This window comes from Mustela lutreola, chromosome 1 (genome assembly GCF_030435805.1).
Source record: "Mustela lutreola isolate mMusLut2 chromosome 1, mMusLut2.pri, whole genome shotgun sequence".
In the NCBI taxonomy this organism is placed as follows: domain Eukaryota; kingdom Metazoa; phylum Chordata; class Mammalia; order Carnivora; family Mustelidae; genus Mustela; species Mustela lutreola.
The window spans coordinates 271,631,352-271,645,347 of record NC_081290.1 but is presented as its reverse complement, the minus strand read 5'-3'; the positions used below and the strand labels follow the sequence as shown (position 1 = coordinate 271,645,347).

Genomic DNA, 13,996 nt, shown 5'->3' with positions numbered 1-13,996 from the left:
TATATGGCTGTTAAACATACCATACATTCCCCGTTGTAAAGTTAAGAAAATAAATTACAGGATTAAAGAATGGTACTGAAGCAGATTGATATTTTTGGAAATGGGAAATATATTCATTTCTCCAAAAACTTAGCACCCAGTGGCCTAACTAGTGTGTGTTAACATAATCCATGGATTCTGAGGGCTGGCATTATGGCCCACATTTAACTCCTGTTTGACAGTCCTGCTTCTTTGAGAAGCTTTCCCATTTTTATTTATTTTTTAAAGTGTATTAAAATTTAAATTAGATTTAGGGAACCAAGAGGCAGTAGACCTTAGATTAATAGTCTCTTTCATATGTAATATGGTAACCTACATTGTCAGCAACTGAAATATTAGAAAATTTTAGCATTTCTGATAGAGCTGGTGGTCATGTAACAGAGTAATCTTAACTCAAAAGAATCTGAAGGGGCAGTAAGTTGTTGAACAGCATTGTGAGTGATCTCATTAGTGAAGCCTTATATCAAGTATAAAAAAGACAATGTAGAGTAAACATGAGGGGGAGGATGTGTGCACCACCTCTAGCAGAAGACCAAGCAGGGGGAATCAAAAGAAATGCATGTGAAACAATGAAGAAAAAGTAGTCTTTTATTGGAATGGTGTTCAGTCTGTTAGTAGACTGTCCTGCTGCATTAAGCATTTGAAAATTTTAATTTTGGATTTTTTCCCCACTTGAGTAAAAAGCAAGCACACTCAGTGTATCTCATCTAAAATAGTATTCTTTTTTGATTCCTAGAATTTTAGAACTGAGAAAATACCCTGGTAGTCAGTGTGTTAATTTGAATGATGTAGTGTTAAGGCGGTTGCAGCACTGACAGCATTTCAAATCTAGGCTAAAATAACAAATGTACTCTACTAAATAAGAGAGAGGGCAAGTAGAGAAAAACTCTTATTGTTATTGATAATGCCTTTAAGTATGCAGTCTATGCATACTTATAACTTCCATTTTCCTGCTTTTGTCTGATTAGTGGAGCTTGAGGTTTTTTGTCAACTGATACTTTCTATAAAGAATAAAATGTTTCAATAGGAAGGAATACTCTTACAGTACAAGATGCTAAGATATAAAACTTCTTGTAATTTGAAACAATTGCAAAGGAACTGCTCCTGTTCCAGTGCTAGGAGCTACATTTAGGATCTGTGCATTAGGTGGTGATAATATTTAATGCATGACAAATTTGATTGGCTAAATGCTTAAGATTGCTTCATCATTTGTAATACAGTATGCATAAAGTCTTCTTGCTACTATTCTGTTAACAAATGAAATATCTTTCTCACAGATATTTTTTCTTTCCAATCAGAATGCTGATTTAAAGAAACAGCTTCATGAACTCCAAGCCAAAATCACAGCTTTGAGTGAGAAACAGGTAGGGAAAAAAGGGGGAGGGGGCATATTTTTAACATTGTGTTCTAAAGATATGTCTGCTCGAGGCTTCTAGGAGAACTGCTATTTTTCCTCATGTGTGAAAATAAGTGTGGGCAGCCAGACTCAGTTTTAATTTTGTTTGAGCTCTGTTTATCTATTTTTATTTTTGGTTGAAATCAGTGTCTAGAGTATCCCATGGGTATATGTTCCTGGCAGATACCTAAAAGCAATGTGGCAGGCTGCTGTTAACTATGTTAATTAAACTCTATAGTTTACCCATAGGGGAAGGAGGTAAAGAAAGTTAGTGGGAGTATGTGATAGAGAATCTTGTGGTTGCTGGATGTGTCTTGTTAACCTGTTTTAAAGGCTTGAGATGACATGTAACTTACTGTGGAGAAAATGGTTGTAAATAAATTGCTGTAAATGTAGGTCTCCCATTCTGATTATTGTCATACCTTTATGTTATTCTTTATTAGATAGTGACCTATTACATGAAGAAACTTTGGTGGCACCTTGCTCTATATAAATAAATCTATATAGAGCAAGAGAAGAGCATCTTGCTTTTTTTCCAAGGACATCTGCAAAGTTTTCTTTGGAATTTCTTGTATAATGACCTCTACTTCGCCAATTCATGCAGCTCCTGCCACCAGGTGGAGTGTGACAATTGATAGAGCTCTTAGTAAATGTCTATGGTAATCTGACAAAGCATTTGTTTCTTGTTCTTTCCCCACCACTCTCCCTCTGGTTGAAAGGAGTTTTCTGTCTTGGTGTAGGTGAACGTGCAAACCAAAAGCATAAGGTGATTTTCAATTCATAATTCCTGCTAGTGACAGCTTATTGAAGATTTTTGAGTAAACAGTTCTCAATAATTGATTTTCTTTTTCTTTTTTTTTTTTTTTAACTTTTGTTTAGTGAAATAATAGTAATGAGAGTAATGTATCCCTGGAGATTTCTGATTGTGTTTGTATTGTGTTTTCTATTTTGTTTTCACTTAACTAAGAGGAGAAATAAATTTTGAGAACTATGTGGAATGGATATGAGTTGTTAATTGTTCAGAACAGAATCTTTTTCCAAGCTGAGTGAACAACAGCTTTTTTTCTCCCTGTTCCTGTTCTTATGCTTCTGCATACCCCCCTTGTCTTCTCTAGAGACAGGAGATATTTTAGATTAGGGAATTGCCAAACTAAAATTGGGAGGAGATAGCGTGGTAGAGAACAATTTGTAAGAAAAAATATAAACAGAGTTCGTTAGTATGTATTTGGCTCTGAAAGTGATTCAGTCTCTAAAGTCAAAATGATGTGTGTTAGTGAAAGTGTTCTAGCTTTAGAATTCTGTTAGCGTTGAGCCTCCTTATAGTTTCAGGGTTAGTTTGACAAGATGCCAATGAATGAGTCACTTTTGCTGAAAAATTCACGTGTTGCAGCCAGGAAAGAAGGTGAGAACTGATTAGTGGAGTAGGGGTGGGGGATGCTGTCACAAAGTTAAGACAATCTAAGCTACATTTGGGGAAAATGGGGCAATTGAAAAAATTTACATTTATTTGAAATTTTTGTTTGTGGGAACTGATGTGAAGATTTAGTTTATTTCTATAATTTTTTCTTTAATTTCTTTTTTTTTTTAAACTAGGGACCTCAGTTAATAGAAAATTGTAACCATTTACGTTTATGTTCAGTTAGACATTTCATCAAGTGGTAAACTGTCATCTGAACTAAGTTTGAATTTTAGAAGCTGGGCCTTCCTCAGACTTATTTCCAACATAAAACATTGATAATTCAGTTTGAAATAGTTTTCTTTTACAACAAACGCCTAATGCGGAATGCCTAGCATTTTGTTTTTCCTTCTCAAAAGATCTACTTAGCCTCTGGCAAAACACTGATTTTCCTTTTACTTTCATTACTAAAATCTGAATTACCTTACTCACATGGCAGATATTTTAATGTAACATTAATTTTTTTGGTTGTGAGAAAAATGCTAAATTCAGCAAAGTACAAAGAATGTCATAATCCAGAATTAACAGCTATTAACCATTATCATTATTTGTTTCTATTCCTTTTATACTATGTTCATTTTTTCTATAGCCACTTAAAAATTTATACAAGTAATATATGCACACATGCTCTTTTTTTGCTTTATTAAAAAAACAAACATTGTGGATAGTCATTAATTCTTACAGTGGGCACTTATTCTTATTTGTTATTACTACCTCAATCTTTGGTACTTAATCAGTTTCTTCCTCAAGACTAATTATGAAATGTTATGCTCCATTTGGGAAAATATGGTCTTTAGTGAGCATCTTTCATGGCTAAAACTCAGTGAATTTCATTGAATTCTTGGTTAGAAGGTTCCAGTGTTTTCAAACTGTAACTTGAGATTTTTGAATAAACTCCCTATTGCAGATTTTGAAATCAGCTCCTTGGCCCACAGGGCTTTAATTTGTGGTTGACAGTTTTAACTCAGGAAATCCCCAGACTTGATTGGTTAAACCAATTACATGGTATGGAGCCATTAAAAAATCATGATTTCAAAAATATTTTAATGATAGAGGATGTGCTCTTGATAAAGCAAGTGAAAAAGTACATGCAGCTTCATATGCATTATAATCCCACTTTTGACTGTGTTTTATGTATGTATGTATGTATGTAGGCATGTAAATACATAATAGAAACAGTGTCACTATGGAGTGTTGGAAGCTGATGAATTTACAGGTGGTTTATTTTTTCTTTATGGTCTTAATGTATGTTTGCTTTAATCTCTACAGTAAATATGTTGCCTTTTTATAACCAGGAATAGACAAGAAACATTATTTTAAAAAATTTTTAACACCAAACTTTTGTCTGTTCTACAGAGAGTTAGCATTTAAATATCCAGTGACATTCTCCTCATGGTATATGAACCTCTCTATTCAGAGAATCCATCTATTTTAAATACTACTAATACTGAAGTATAGAAGCAACTATTAATTTCTTTAATAGGGTTCATTCTTATTTTGCACCCCTTCCTCCTCATTTTGGCATGATGTGTGGTCTTTTGCTTGTCAGAATAGAGGTTAGATAGTTTTTTAAAACAGTCATCTTGCATTTGATGCTTTTTTAAACTGAAATTATTATGAACATCTAACATTTTTGAGTGTTTTTTAAAACTACGATTTTTATAGGTTCAAATACTTAGTGGTCTGGCTATAGATTATAATTTGGTTATTCCTCTAATATTTGATGATAGGATGTTTCCAGTTTTTTGCTGTTACAAATACTGTTATGGTAGAAATGCGTGTGTGAATTTGTTTGTCTCTGATTGCCTTAGGATACATTCTTAGGTGTGAGATTACTGGATGTATTGGTCGGCTATTGCTGTAATAGTTCTGCATAACAAACCAGTGTTGTATTGAGTAGCTTACAACATTTATTTTCTCACTGGATCTGTATATCACCTTGAGTTTTCCTGATCTAGGCTAGACACATCTACTTGAGTTTGTGGGTTGGCTGGTCCTACCAGCTCTGCTCTGTACCTGTTCACTTGGAGGCCTGCCACGAAGAGGCAGCAACAACCTGGGGCATACCCATTTCACCAGAATACCCGAAGCAGACCAAAATACATTTTTAAGTCTCTGCTGGCATCAAGTCTTTTAAAATCTCACTAGCCGAAACAAATCATGTGGCCAAGCCCTGCAAAGTTACATGACAAAGGGTGTGGATAATAATTTTATATCAGAATATAAAGAATTGAAAACAATAATCCATCTACCTTACTTGGTTAAAGTTAGTATAAAAGAATTTAAGTTCTTTTTCTTGAAAGAACTTAAGTATATATATTTTTTATAAAAACATATTTTTTACTACTTATTTCCAAATAGCCTCCAGAAAATGCTGTATCAGATTAACAGCAAATATGACAGTACCTAGTTTTTCCCAGGAGGTACCCTGTGGGAGGAAAAAAGCATTTTGCTAATGTGGAAGATGAGTTAATAGGTATCTGATGCTTAACTGGCGGTTTATTTTTCAAGCCACTTGTCCATGGTACAGATATTCCATAGTATTCCTTAGAATACTTAGAAACTTAGAATACTTAGAAACAGTTCAGTTTTAGGTTTTATTTTCCTTTTACCCTTTATCCTATTTTTCTTATTCCTTTTTAGAGAGACACCTTCATAGTTTTTGGCCTTTGCTACTGCTTTGCTTTTCTGACTCTATGTTTAAAAATTACAGTTTCTATTCCTTACAGATTGCTTAACCTAATATAAGATGAAATACTTTCTGGGTTTAATAAATAGTTGCCATTTATGAAGCCATTCTCATTTTAAATTTGAACATATCTTACTAAAATGGATTTGAAGCCTTTGAGAGAGAAGTTTCTGTTCCTGTCATAACTAATTATGTTTCTGATGCATAGAACAACATTATTTAAGCTAAGTAGGTGACGTGAAAAAGGGACTGTGGTTGGGGGAGGGGAAACTGGAGTTTGATTCTGTTCCTGAAATAGACTTTTTCATAGATTTTGAGTTAATAATTTAATATATCTGTTTCCTTATTTATGGAATGTTTGAATAATGCCTTTTAGGAGTTAATGAAGGTATATCATTGTATATGTATCTATCATGTATATGTATCTATTGAGTGCACTGAATGTTTTTGGAGGTAAGTTCTATTTCAATGGAATAGGTTAGCTTTAGTCATAGTGGTTAACTTCATCTCATATGGAACACCTTCATCTTACCGGTCAAGTACTACTTTTTTTCCCCCAAGTACTACTTTTTTTAAGAACTTAGAACATTTATTGCAGTCATGAGTAAGTACATCACTGTAATAAATAAACTGGGATGTGGACTGTTTTGACTTAGCCATGGTTATATATATAATTAATCCGTATCTGATTTGAGACTAGAATCCAGATCACTATATTCTTTGTTCCGTTTTATATTATATTCTTAAACTATTCTGTGGACCTTTATCAAATATTTTTTTGAAATAGGACATTAGGCACAATAATTACATTACCTTTAGGCTTCATTGCATTGGAGTCAAGTAAGTAAATTAGTTCTTGTAGTCTAATAATGGTAACCTGATAGATGACTATCTCCAGCCTCTGATGCTGGTGACTGTAGAATGTTACCCTTTTTCATTCAGAACCAAACTAGTGTGATTGGCTCATCACATTAGAATTTAAGATTGTTATTTTTATTAGAGATTCTTAAATTATAGTGGGAATTTGACCTCATCTTTGTCCAGAGCTTAGGAGTTCCCTAGGATTCAGTCAAGTTCATCCCTCCTGCACAGTATTTATGGGACACCATTGGTCCAGTTGTTTGTTGAGTTTACTTCCTCTTGTGTACACAGGGGATCAGCTTCTTACTCTGTTTTTTCTTTTTATATCCTTTATTCTTGGAGTACATTTGTTGCTATTGCCAGTAGTTGTACCTAACTAATCAAAGATTGACAAAGAAGCTTGATGAAGTAACTCATATTTTAATAATGTATGCCATGTTATTGTAGGATATTTTACGTGAGTGTGGTGGAGGGAATCAAGTAGGGTGGTGGTTTTTGCCAAATGCAGCAATTCTGCTTCTCGTAGTAGGTTGGGGCAATCTTTTTAGTTCATTCTAATCATTTATTTTTGATGCTGTCAAATGAAATGAATTTTTATTTTTATTTTATTCTTTTTTGAGAGGAAGAGAGACAAAGCAGGGGGGAGGGAGCAGGAACGGGCAAAGAGAATTTTAAGCAGGCTTGACTCCCAGCACAGTGTGGATCCCACAGCTGTGAGATCATGACCTGAGCCAAAATTAAGTCAGATGCTTAATTGACTGAGCCCCCCAGGTGCCCCGTGGAATGACTTTTTCAATTCAGTTTGAAATTCTTAATGTTCATCATTGGATGTTACATGTCTTGACACTGAACTACTGGGATCTATTGTATTTTGTTTTCTTTCTATCTTTATTTCTTACTTATTGAATAACATTTGCATCAAGCAATGAAAATCTGGACAAAGTCTAAGGTTGTGGAACTTTTTTCAAGCTCTATTTAGGGACTCTTCACTTTGACTCTTTGGAGAACATTAATCTTAACTTTTGACTGGTTGATGGTGTGCACAACAAATGCTTATTTCATGGGGCCTTAGCCAGTAGAACTTTTGACTTCATTATTAAATTACTTTGTGCTTTCAAGTAGTCTCTTCCCTTCAATGTATTCCCTTCTGCCTGGGATCTGTGTTTTTTCAAATGTCTTTATCATTTTAAGATTCTGACTCTTCTGTTTATTCCACATACATTTATTGTGAGTTTTCTATAGTGGAAGGTATGGTACTAGGTCCCTGGAGGGTGAAAAGAATGAAAATGTTGCAAATGGCATATCCAGTAAAGGGTTAGTAGCCAATTGTATAAAGAACTTATAAAACTCAACACTAAAAAGCAAATAATCCAATTAAGAAAGAGCAGAAGACATAGACAGTCATTTCTCCAAAGATGCCAACAGACACATGAAAAGATGCTCCACATCACTCATCATCAGGGGAAGGCAAATCAGAATCACAATGAGATATAGCAGCTTACATCTTTCTGAATGTCTAAAATCAAAAACTCAAGAAACAAGTGTGGAGAAAAAGGAACCCTTGTGCATTGTTGGTGGGACTGCAAACTGGTGCAGCCACTGGGGAAGACAGTATAGAGGTTCTTCAAAAAAAATTAAAAATAGAAGTACCCTACAATCCAGTAATCTCACTGCTGAGGATTTACCCAAGAATATGAAAACAGTAATTCAAGGGGATATATGCACCCCCGTGGTTTCTGCAGCATTATTTAGCCAAATTATGGAAGCGACCCGTGTTCATCAATAGATGGATGGATAAAGATGTGGTATACATACACAATGGAATATTATTCAGTCATAAAAAGAACAAAATCTTGTTATTTGCCGTAACATGGATGATCAAAGAGTAAAGTGCTATGATATGCGAAGTAAGGCAGTCAGAGAATAATTATATGTGAAATAAGGCAGTCAGAGAATAATAAATACTTTATGATTTCACTCATGTATGGAATTTAAGAAAGGAAACAAATAAAGAGGGGAAAGAGATAAACCAAGAAACAGACTCTTAATTATAATGAACAGATGGTTACCAGAGGTGAGATGGAAAGGGTGTTGGGTGAAATAGGTAAAGGCGATTAAGAGTACACTTATCTCGGGGCGCCTGGGTGGCTCAGTGGGTTAAGCCACTGCCTTCGGCTCAGGTCATGATCTCAGGGTCCTGGGATCGAGTCCCACATCGGGCTCTCTGCTCAGCAGGAAGCCTGCTTCCTTCTCTCACTCTCTATTTGCCTGCCTCTCTGCCTACTTGTGATCTCTGTCTGTCAAATAAATAAAATCTTTAAAAAAAAAAAAAAAGAGTACACTTATCTTGATGACTCCTGGGTGGTAGAAGTGTTGAATCAATATATTGTATACCTGAAACTAATAATAACACTGAATGTTAACTACATTGGGATTATAATAAAAAAAGAAAAGAAAATCTTGGAGTTTTATTTTCCTGTGACTGGTCATCACCTTCAAGATGTTCAAACTCATTAGCACTGATGGTTTTAGCAGCTCATTCTTGATTGACTCTCTTGCATCCTTCCCTGCCGTCATCTCTTTATACTGGTCTCACTCAGTTCTCTGTGCCTTTGCATATGCTGTTCTCTGCATGAATTCTCTTTCCTTTTTACCTGGTAAATTCCTACTTATCCTTTGAAGATCCAGTGTAAGCAAGATCCTCTAGAAAGTTTTCCTTGACTTCTTTCTACTCTGCAGGCAAAGCTAGATAGGTATCCCTTTTCTGTGTACTCATGGTATTTGTGCCCACCTCTCTTATTTGTTTTCATTGCACTGTGTTGTAATTATTTGTGAGATTCTTGAGGATAGAGAATGTGTCTTCCTCATATTTGTACCCCTCAAGCCTAGCAAAGTAGATATATAGCAAGTGTTTTCAAATATATTAATTCATTAGGCTTTCAAGAAGCTAGTAGTCTAGTAAGGTGGCCTATCATGTCCATGCTCAGGCATTTTCCCATTCAAAGATTTTCCTTTCAGTTTCAGTTTCCTATTTTTTTTTTTTTTTGAGAAAAAATATTCTCAATGTTGCTTCCTACTTGAATGTTTTAAGAATGTTCAATAACATTTTTACTGTTTCAATTCAGAGCAGCTTTCTCTTAGTTTCATAAAAGGAAAACTTCTATGATGTGAAGTAGTATAAAACGGTAAATGAGCCAGGCCAGCAGTCTGGAAATGTGATGTATCTAGAAACAGTCTCCTCTGTGGTGTTGCTACGTCACTTATTTCTGTCTGTTGTACCTTCTTCTTTGGGTTCTCCTGACTTTATAAAACATGCTTACATTTCTTTTATCTTTTAAAATAACAAGAATTTCTTTTTCTTAATTTCTTTCTGCCATTGCCCTGTCTTTGTGTCACTTCATGATTAAATTTCTTAAAAAGCTTAATCTTGGCTTAGTCTCTATTTGATGTTACTTTTGCCTTACCTTATAGCCCATTATCAACTCACTGCAGTCAGTTTCCATCTTCATTCTGCTCTAGTGAACTCACTGAAACTTCTAGTAACATATCTACCAAATCTAAAATACTTTTTTTTTTAAACTTCATTTTACTTGAACTAACTGTAGCATTTCAGGTTAATGACCATTTCCTTCTTAAGGTTTTCTTCTTCAGAAAACCAAGAAACTTCCTTTCTTAGTTCTTTGACCACTTCAAATGCACCTACTCACTTTTCTTCTCAGCCACTTCTTCCTTACCCTGCCCTTTAAAAATTAATATTCTGTGGTGTTTCATCCTTGTCTTCCTTTTCATCTTGTTCTCCCCCCCCTCCATGGGTAGCATACAACCTCAAACCACCACTGAGTGCCAGTGACCTCCAAACCTTTATTTCTTGTTCCCCTCTCTCTCCAAACTCTAGACAGATGTGCATTTTCCGCTTCAGCCTATTGGATGTCCCAGGGCTCCATATTCTCCAGATAGAACCCCAGATCTACCCCCTTCAGATTCTACTTCTTTCCCTTTTTGGTTAATGACATTCCATTTATCTAGTGGCCAAGCAAAAAGTGGAAGTCGTCATGGTCCTTTTGTCTCTCTCTCAGTCTCTTATCCGTAATTGCAAAGTCCTGTTTATTCAAACTCTTTAACATTGCCAGTGCTCCCTTACTCCCTTTACATGGCAGCCCCTTGCATCCAGTCCTGTCTTTATCATCTAACCTTTCACTTTTAAAAGGAAGATGTAAAATACAACCTTTTTATGTTGGCTTTCCTGCTTATGACTCTTCAGTAGCTCCCTTTGCCTTAGAGTCTAGGAAGAAATCCAGACTCCTTATGGTGGCCTCATTATCTTACCCATGAGCTTCTCCATTGAACCCATACACATCTTGTCCTCCAGACTTGACATATACTTACATTTTCTTTATTATGCTCTATCATTTCTTCGACCTGGAATGTTCTTTCTTATCTTCTTTGTTTAGTACTTAAACCTAATATAAGCAAAGATTTGACCCACAGGCTCATTTACAGGACAGTACAGTACAGAAATAGCCACATATGAAAAGTGGAAAACAACTGCAAATGTATCCGTGTGCATTAGCAAGTAATACACAAGAGTTAACAATACATGCATATTATGAAGTACTTACCCGAGTAGGAAGATGAATGGAAGGTAAAAATATCAAATTGTAAAACATTACAGTATGATTTATTTAAAATACAAAATATTAAAAAAATTTGTGTATATGCGTTCATGGTTATTTACACTTGAAAATATGTGGAGGGTGCATGGGTGGCTCAGTCAGTTAAGCATCTGCCTTCTGCTCCAGTCATGATCCCAGGGACCTGGGATTGAGCCCTGTGGCCAGCTAAATGAATAGAATCTTTAAAAAAAAAGAAAGAAAGAAAGAAAGAAAGAAAGAAAGAAAGAAAGAAAGAAAAGAAAAGGAAATATGTGCGAAAAGTTCTAGACTATTTAGAATTATTTGCATGGAACTGTTAATAGTGATTTCTCAGAAATGTGGGATTCCAGAGAGGTGACCAAGGAAGCTGGTGCTTTTAACTTTTTATACTCTTTATTATCTGTATTTTTTTATAAGGAGCGTATTAGTTTTTTAAACTACTGAAGTATAGTATAGATATAGAAAACTACATATATATATGTGTTTATATTTATGTGTATGTATATATAGTTAAGATATATTTTTGCAAGCTGGAACACCTGGGTAACTAGCACCCATATCAGTATCAGATATTTACTACACAAAGTTTTTGGGCTTTCTTTATTTCATTCCAGTTCCCTTCCACCAGAGAAACCACTATTGTGACTTCTAACAGCATAGATTAATTTTGCCTACATATGGAATCATGTAGAGTATGTTTTTTTTCTGTCTTTCTTATTTTATTCAGCATTATTTTTATAAGATTACATCTGTTTCTTGGGAAGTTTTAAAAAAATGTTTATTTTGAAATACAAGAGTCATAGGAAGTTATCTTTTAAAATTTTAAATCACTCAAGAAAAAAGTTTGTTATCTCTCAGATATATTCATCCCTGACATCTTTTGGCTTAGCTAAATGCTTTCTCTTGTGAATTGGTAGTTCCTTGCTCTGTTTCTCTCTATCGTATTGATTTTACAATTTGTTGGTATGTAAGAAGGCCACTAAGAACACTAAGGACACTAAGGAGGACACTAAGAACTGTGTCCTCATCACACCTAAAATCTGGTGTATACCTAGTGCTTCACTCATAGTGATATTTAAACATTTGTTAAAGAAAAGCAAGAGGTTCTAATCATGACTGGCCTTTATATCTATTGAATTTCTCTGAACTGGTTTCCTCATCTATAATATGGGCATTAAAATGACCAGTTCAGATGCTTTTAGCTGTATGTAACTGAAAGGCTAACTAAAAGTGACTAAAACAATAAGTGGACTTATTCACCTAATGAGTTACTGGAGTTGTCTGGTTCAGCAGCACCATCAGAACCCAAGTTCTAGTCATCCATCTGCTCTGCCACCATCAGCATGTCAGCAAACATTGCTCATGGTCATTGCTGTAACTCCAGGCTTTATATCCTTACGCATGAACATTCTGGGGCAAAAAAAAAAAAAAAAAAAAAAAAAAGACCAGTTATTCTTAAATGTCTCATTTTAAGAGCAGAGAAAACCTTAGTTAGAGGCCCTCAACAGACTTTGCATCTCATTGACCATTTTTGTCACATGCCAATGCTTAAAGTAGTCACCGGCAAGAAGAGTGGATCCAAGACTGATTTAGGTTCTGGAGCTGAGGATTTGCCTCTCAAACATTTGGAGGCTAGACACCCAAACAAAATTGGTTTTTGTTAGCATAGGAAGCAGAAGGAATAGAGAATAATGGATGTTGAAAAAGCAATCAACAGTGTCTGTCTCCATCTATGACTATAACAGTTTTCTCTACTAATGTAAATTAATTATAATGTATATTTGAAGATGTGTGAATCCTGAAATACTATACAGTTAAAATATCCATTAGTGCTTGTTACTGGTTTTAGAAAAGTCTCCCTTTGCCATCCTAAACTAACAACCTGCTTTAGGGCAAGGAATGCAGAAATAATTTTACTATAAAAAAGATTTTACTATAATATATTGCCAAAGTAACATATTATAAGGAGGTAAATCTATTATAGAAAATAATGTAATTTATTTCAAATGTGAGCTATGAATTATTTTTAAAATTGTTTTATATTTAAAATATTTGTTTATAAGCTATATTGTCACCATTGTTATTAATATTAATATTCCATGCCTTTGAAGCATAGCAGCCTTGATGTCCCTTTGTTAACAATACTTTCACACCTACATTGTTTAAGAATATCAGAGTTTATCAAAACCTGGTGGTATTTATGGATTTCAGTTTTTATAATTGTTGAACATTATAGTAGACAGGCCAGATCACAGATTCTTGCATTTCTTTTTCCCAACAGAGAAAGGTGAGAAAACCAGACAGGAAAAAGGAGTTTACTCTTGGGCTGTTGTCTTCACATGGTAGCTGGTTGGAGAGGCTGCCCTGTAAAATTATCTTCACAGAAGACATGTTCCCCAAAGTTGATTTACTCCAAGTTCAGGAAGCAAATGTTTGTGTAAATCAGTATGGATTGACTAACTTCTTTCCGACTAGCTCTGTCTGAAAATGACCAGAGTAATTATTAGTTTCTGTCAGTTAAGCACCAAACTTTCCTTTGCTCTGAAAGATGAGGCCCTAGAAATCTCCAACTAATGTGTTTAATTTGTTACCTTTTAAAAAACCTTTCACCTTTTGCCAGAACAAATTATATCATTTTGACCAAAAAGAAAACTAAAGATAGAGATCAATTCTGAACTTAGTTCTTTTATGAGCAGTGAATGATTATTGCTGATCTCATTTTATCTAGTGCTTTCTGTCATCTAATATAGTACATGGAAAAGAAATTAGCACTCCTATTCCTCTGGAGTAAAGAAGCACAGATAAACTTACCCTGAAAACTTATAATGCCAAAGGAAAAGGATTTAGTGAAATTGGGGAGTGTGTTCACTGAAAGAATTTGAGATTTGTTGTGTGCAATTAGT

General features: G+C 34.7%; 1 protein-coding gene across 20 annotated transcripts in view; it reads left to right on the top strand.

Moving 5' to 3' along the window:
• PHF21A (PHD finger protein 21A) overlaps nt 1–13,996 on the top strand; it is a 192,731-nt gene that overhangs the window by 42,828 nt on the left and 135,907 nt on the right. For 15 of the 20 annotated variants that reach the window (XM_059140839.1, XM_059140814.1, XM_059140818.1 and 12 more), the window contains one exon: nt 1,317–1,403. In XM_059140839.1, coding sequence (XP_058996822.1) covers nt 1,317–1,403 — 87 coding nt within the window. The remainder of the gene's footprint in view (nt 1–1,316; nt 1,404–13,996) is intronic. The other 5 variants (XM_059140867.1, XM_059140858.1, XM_059140834.1 and 2 more) reach the window with 1 other exon arrangement.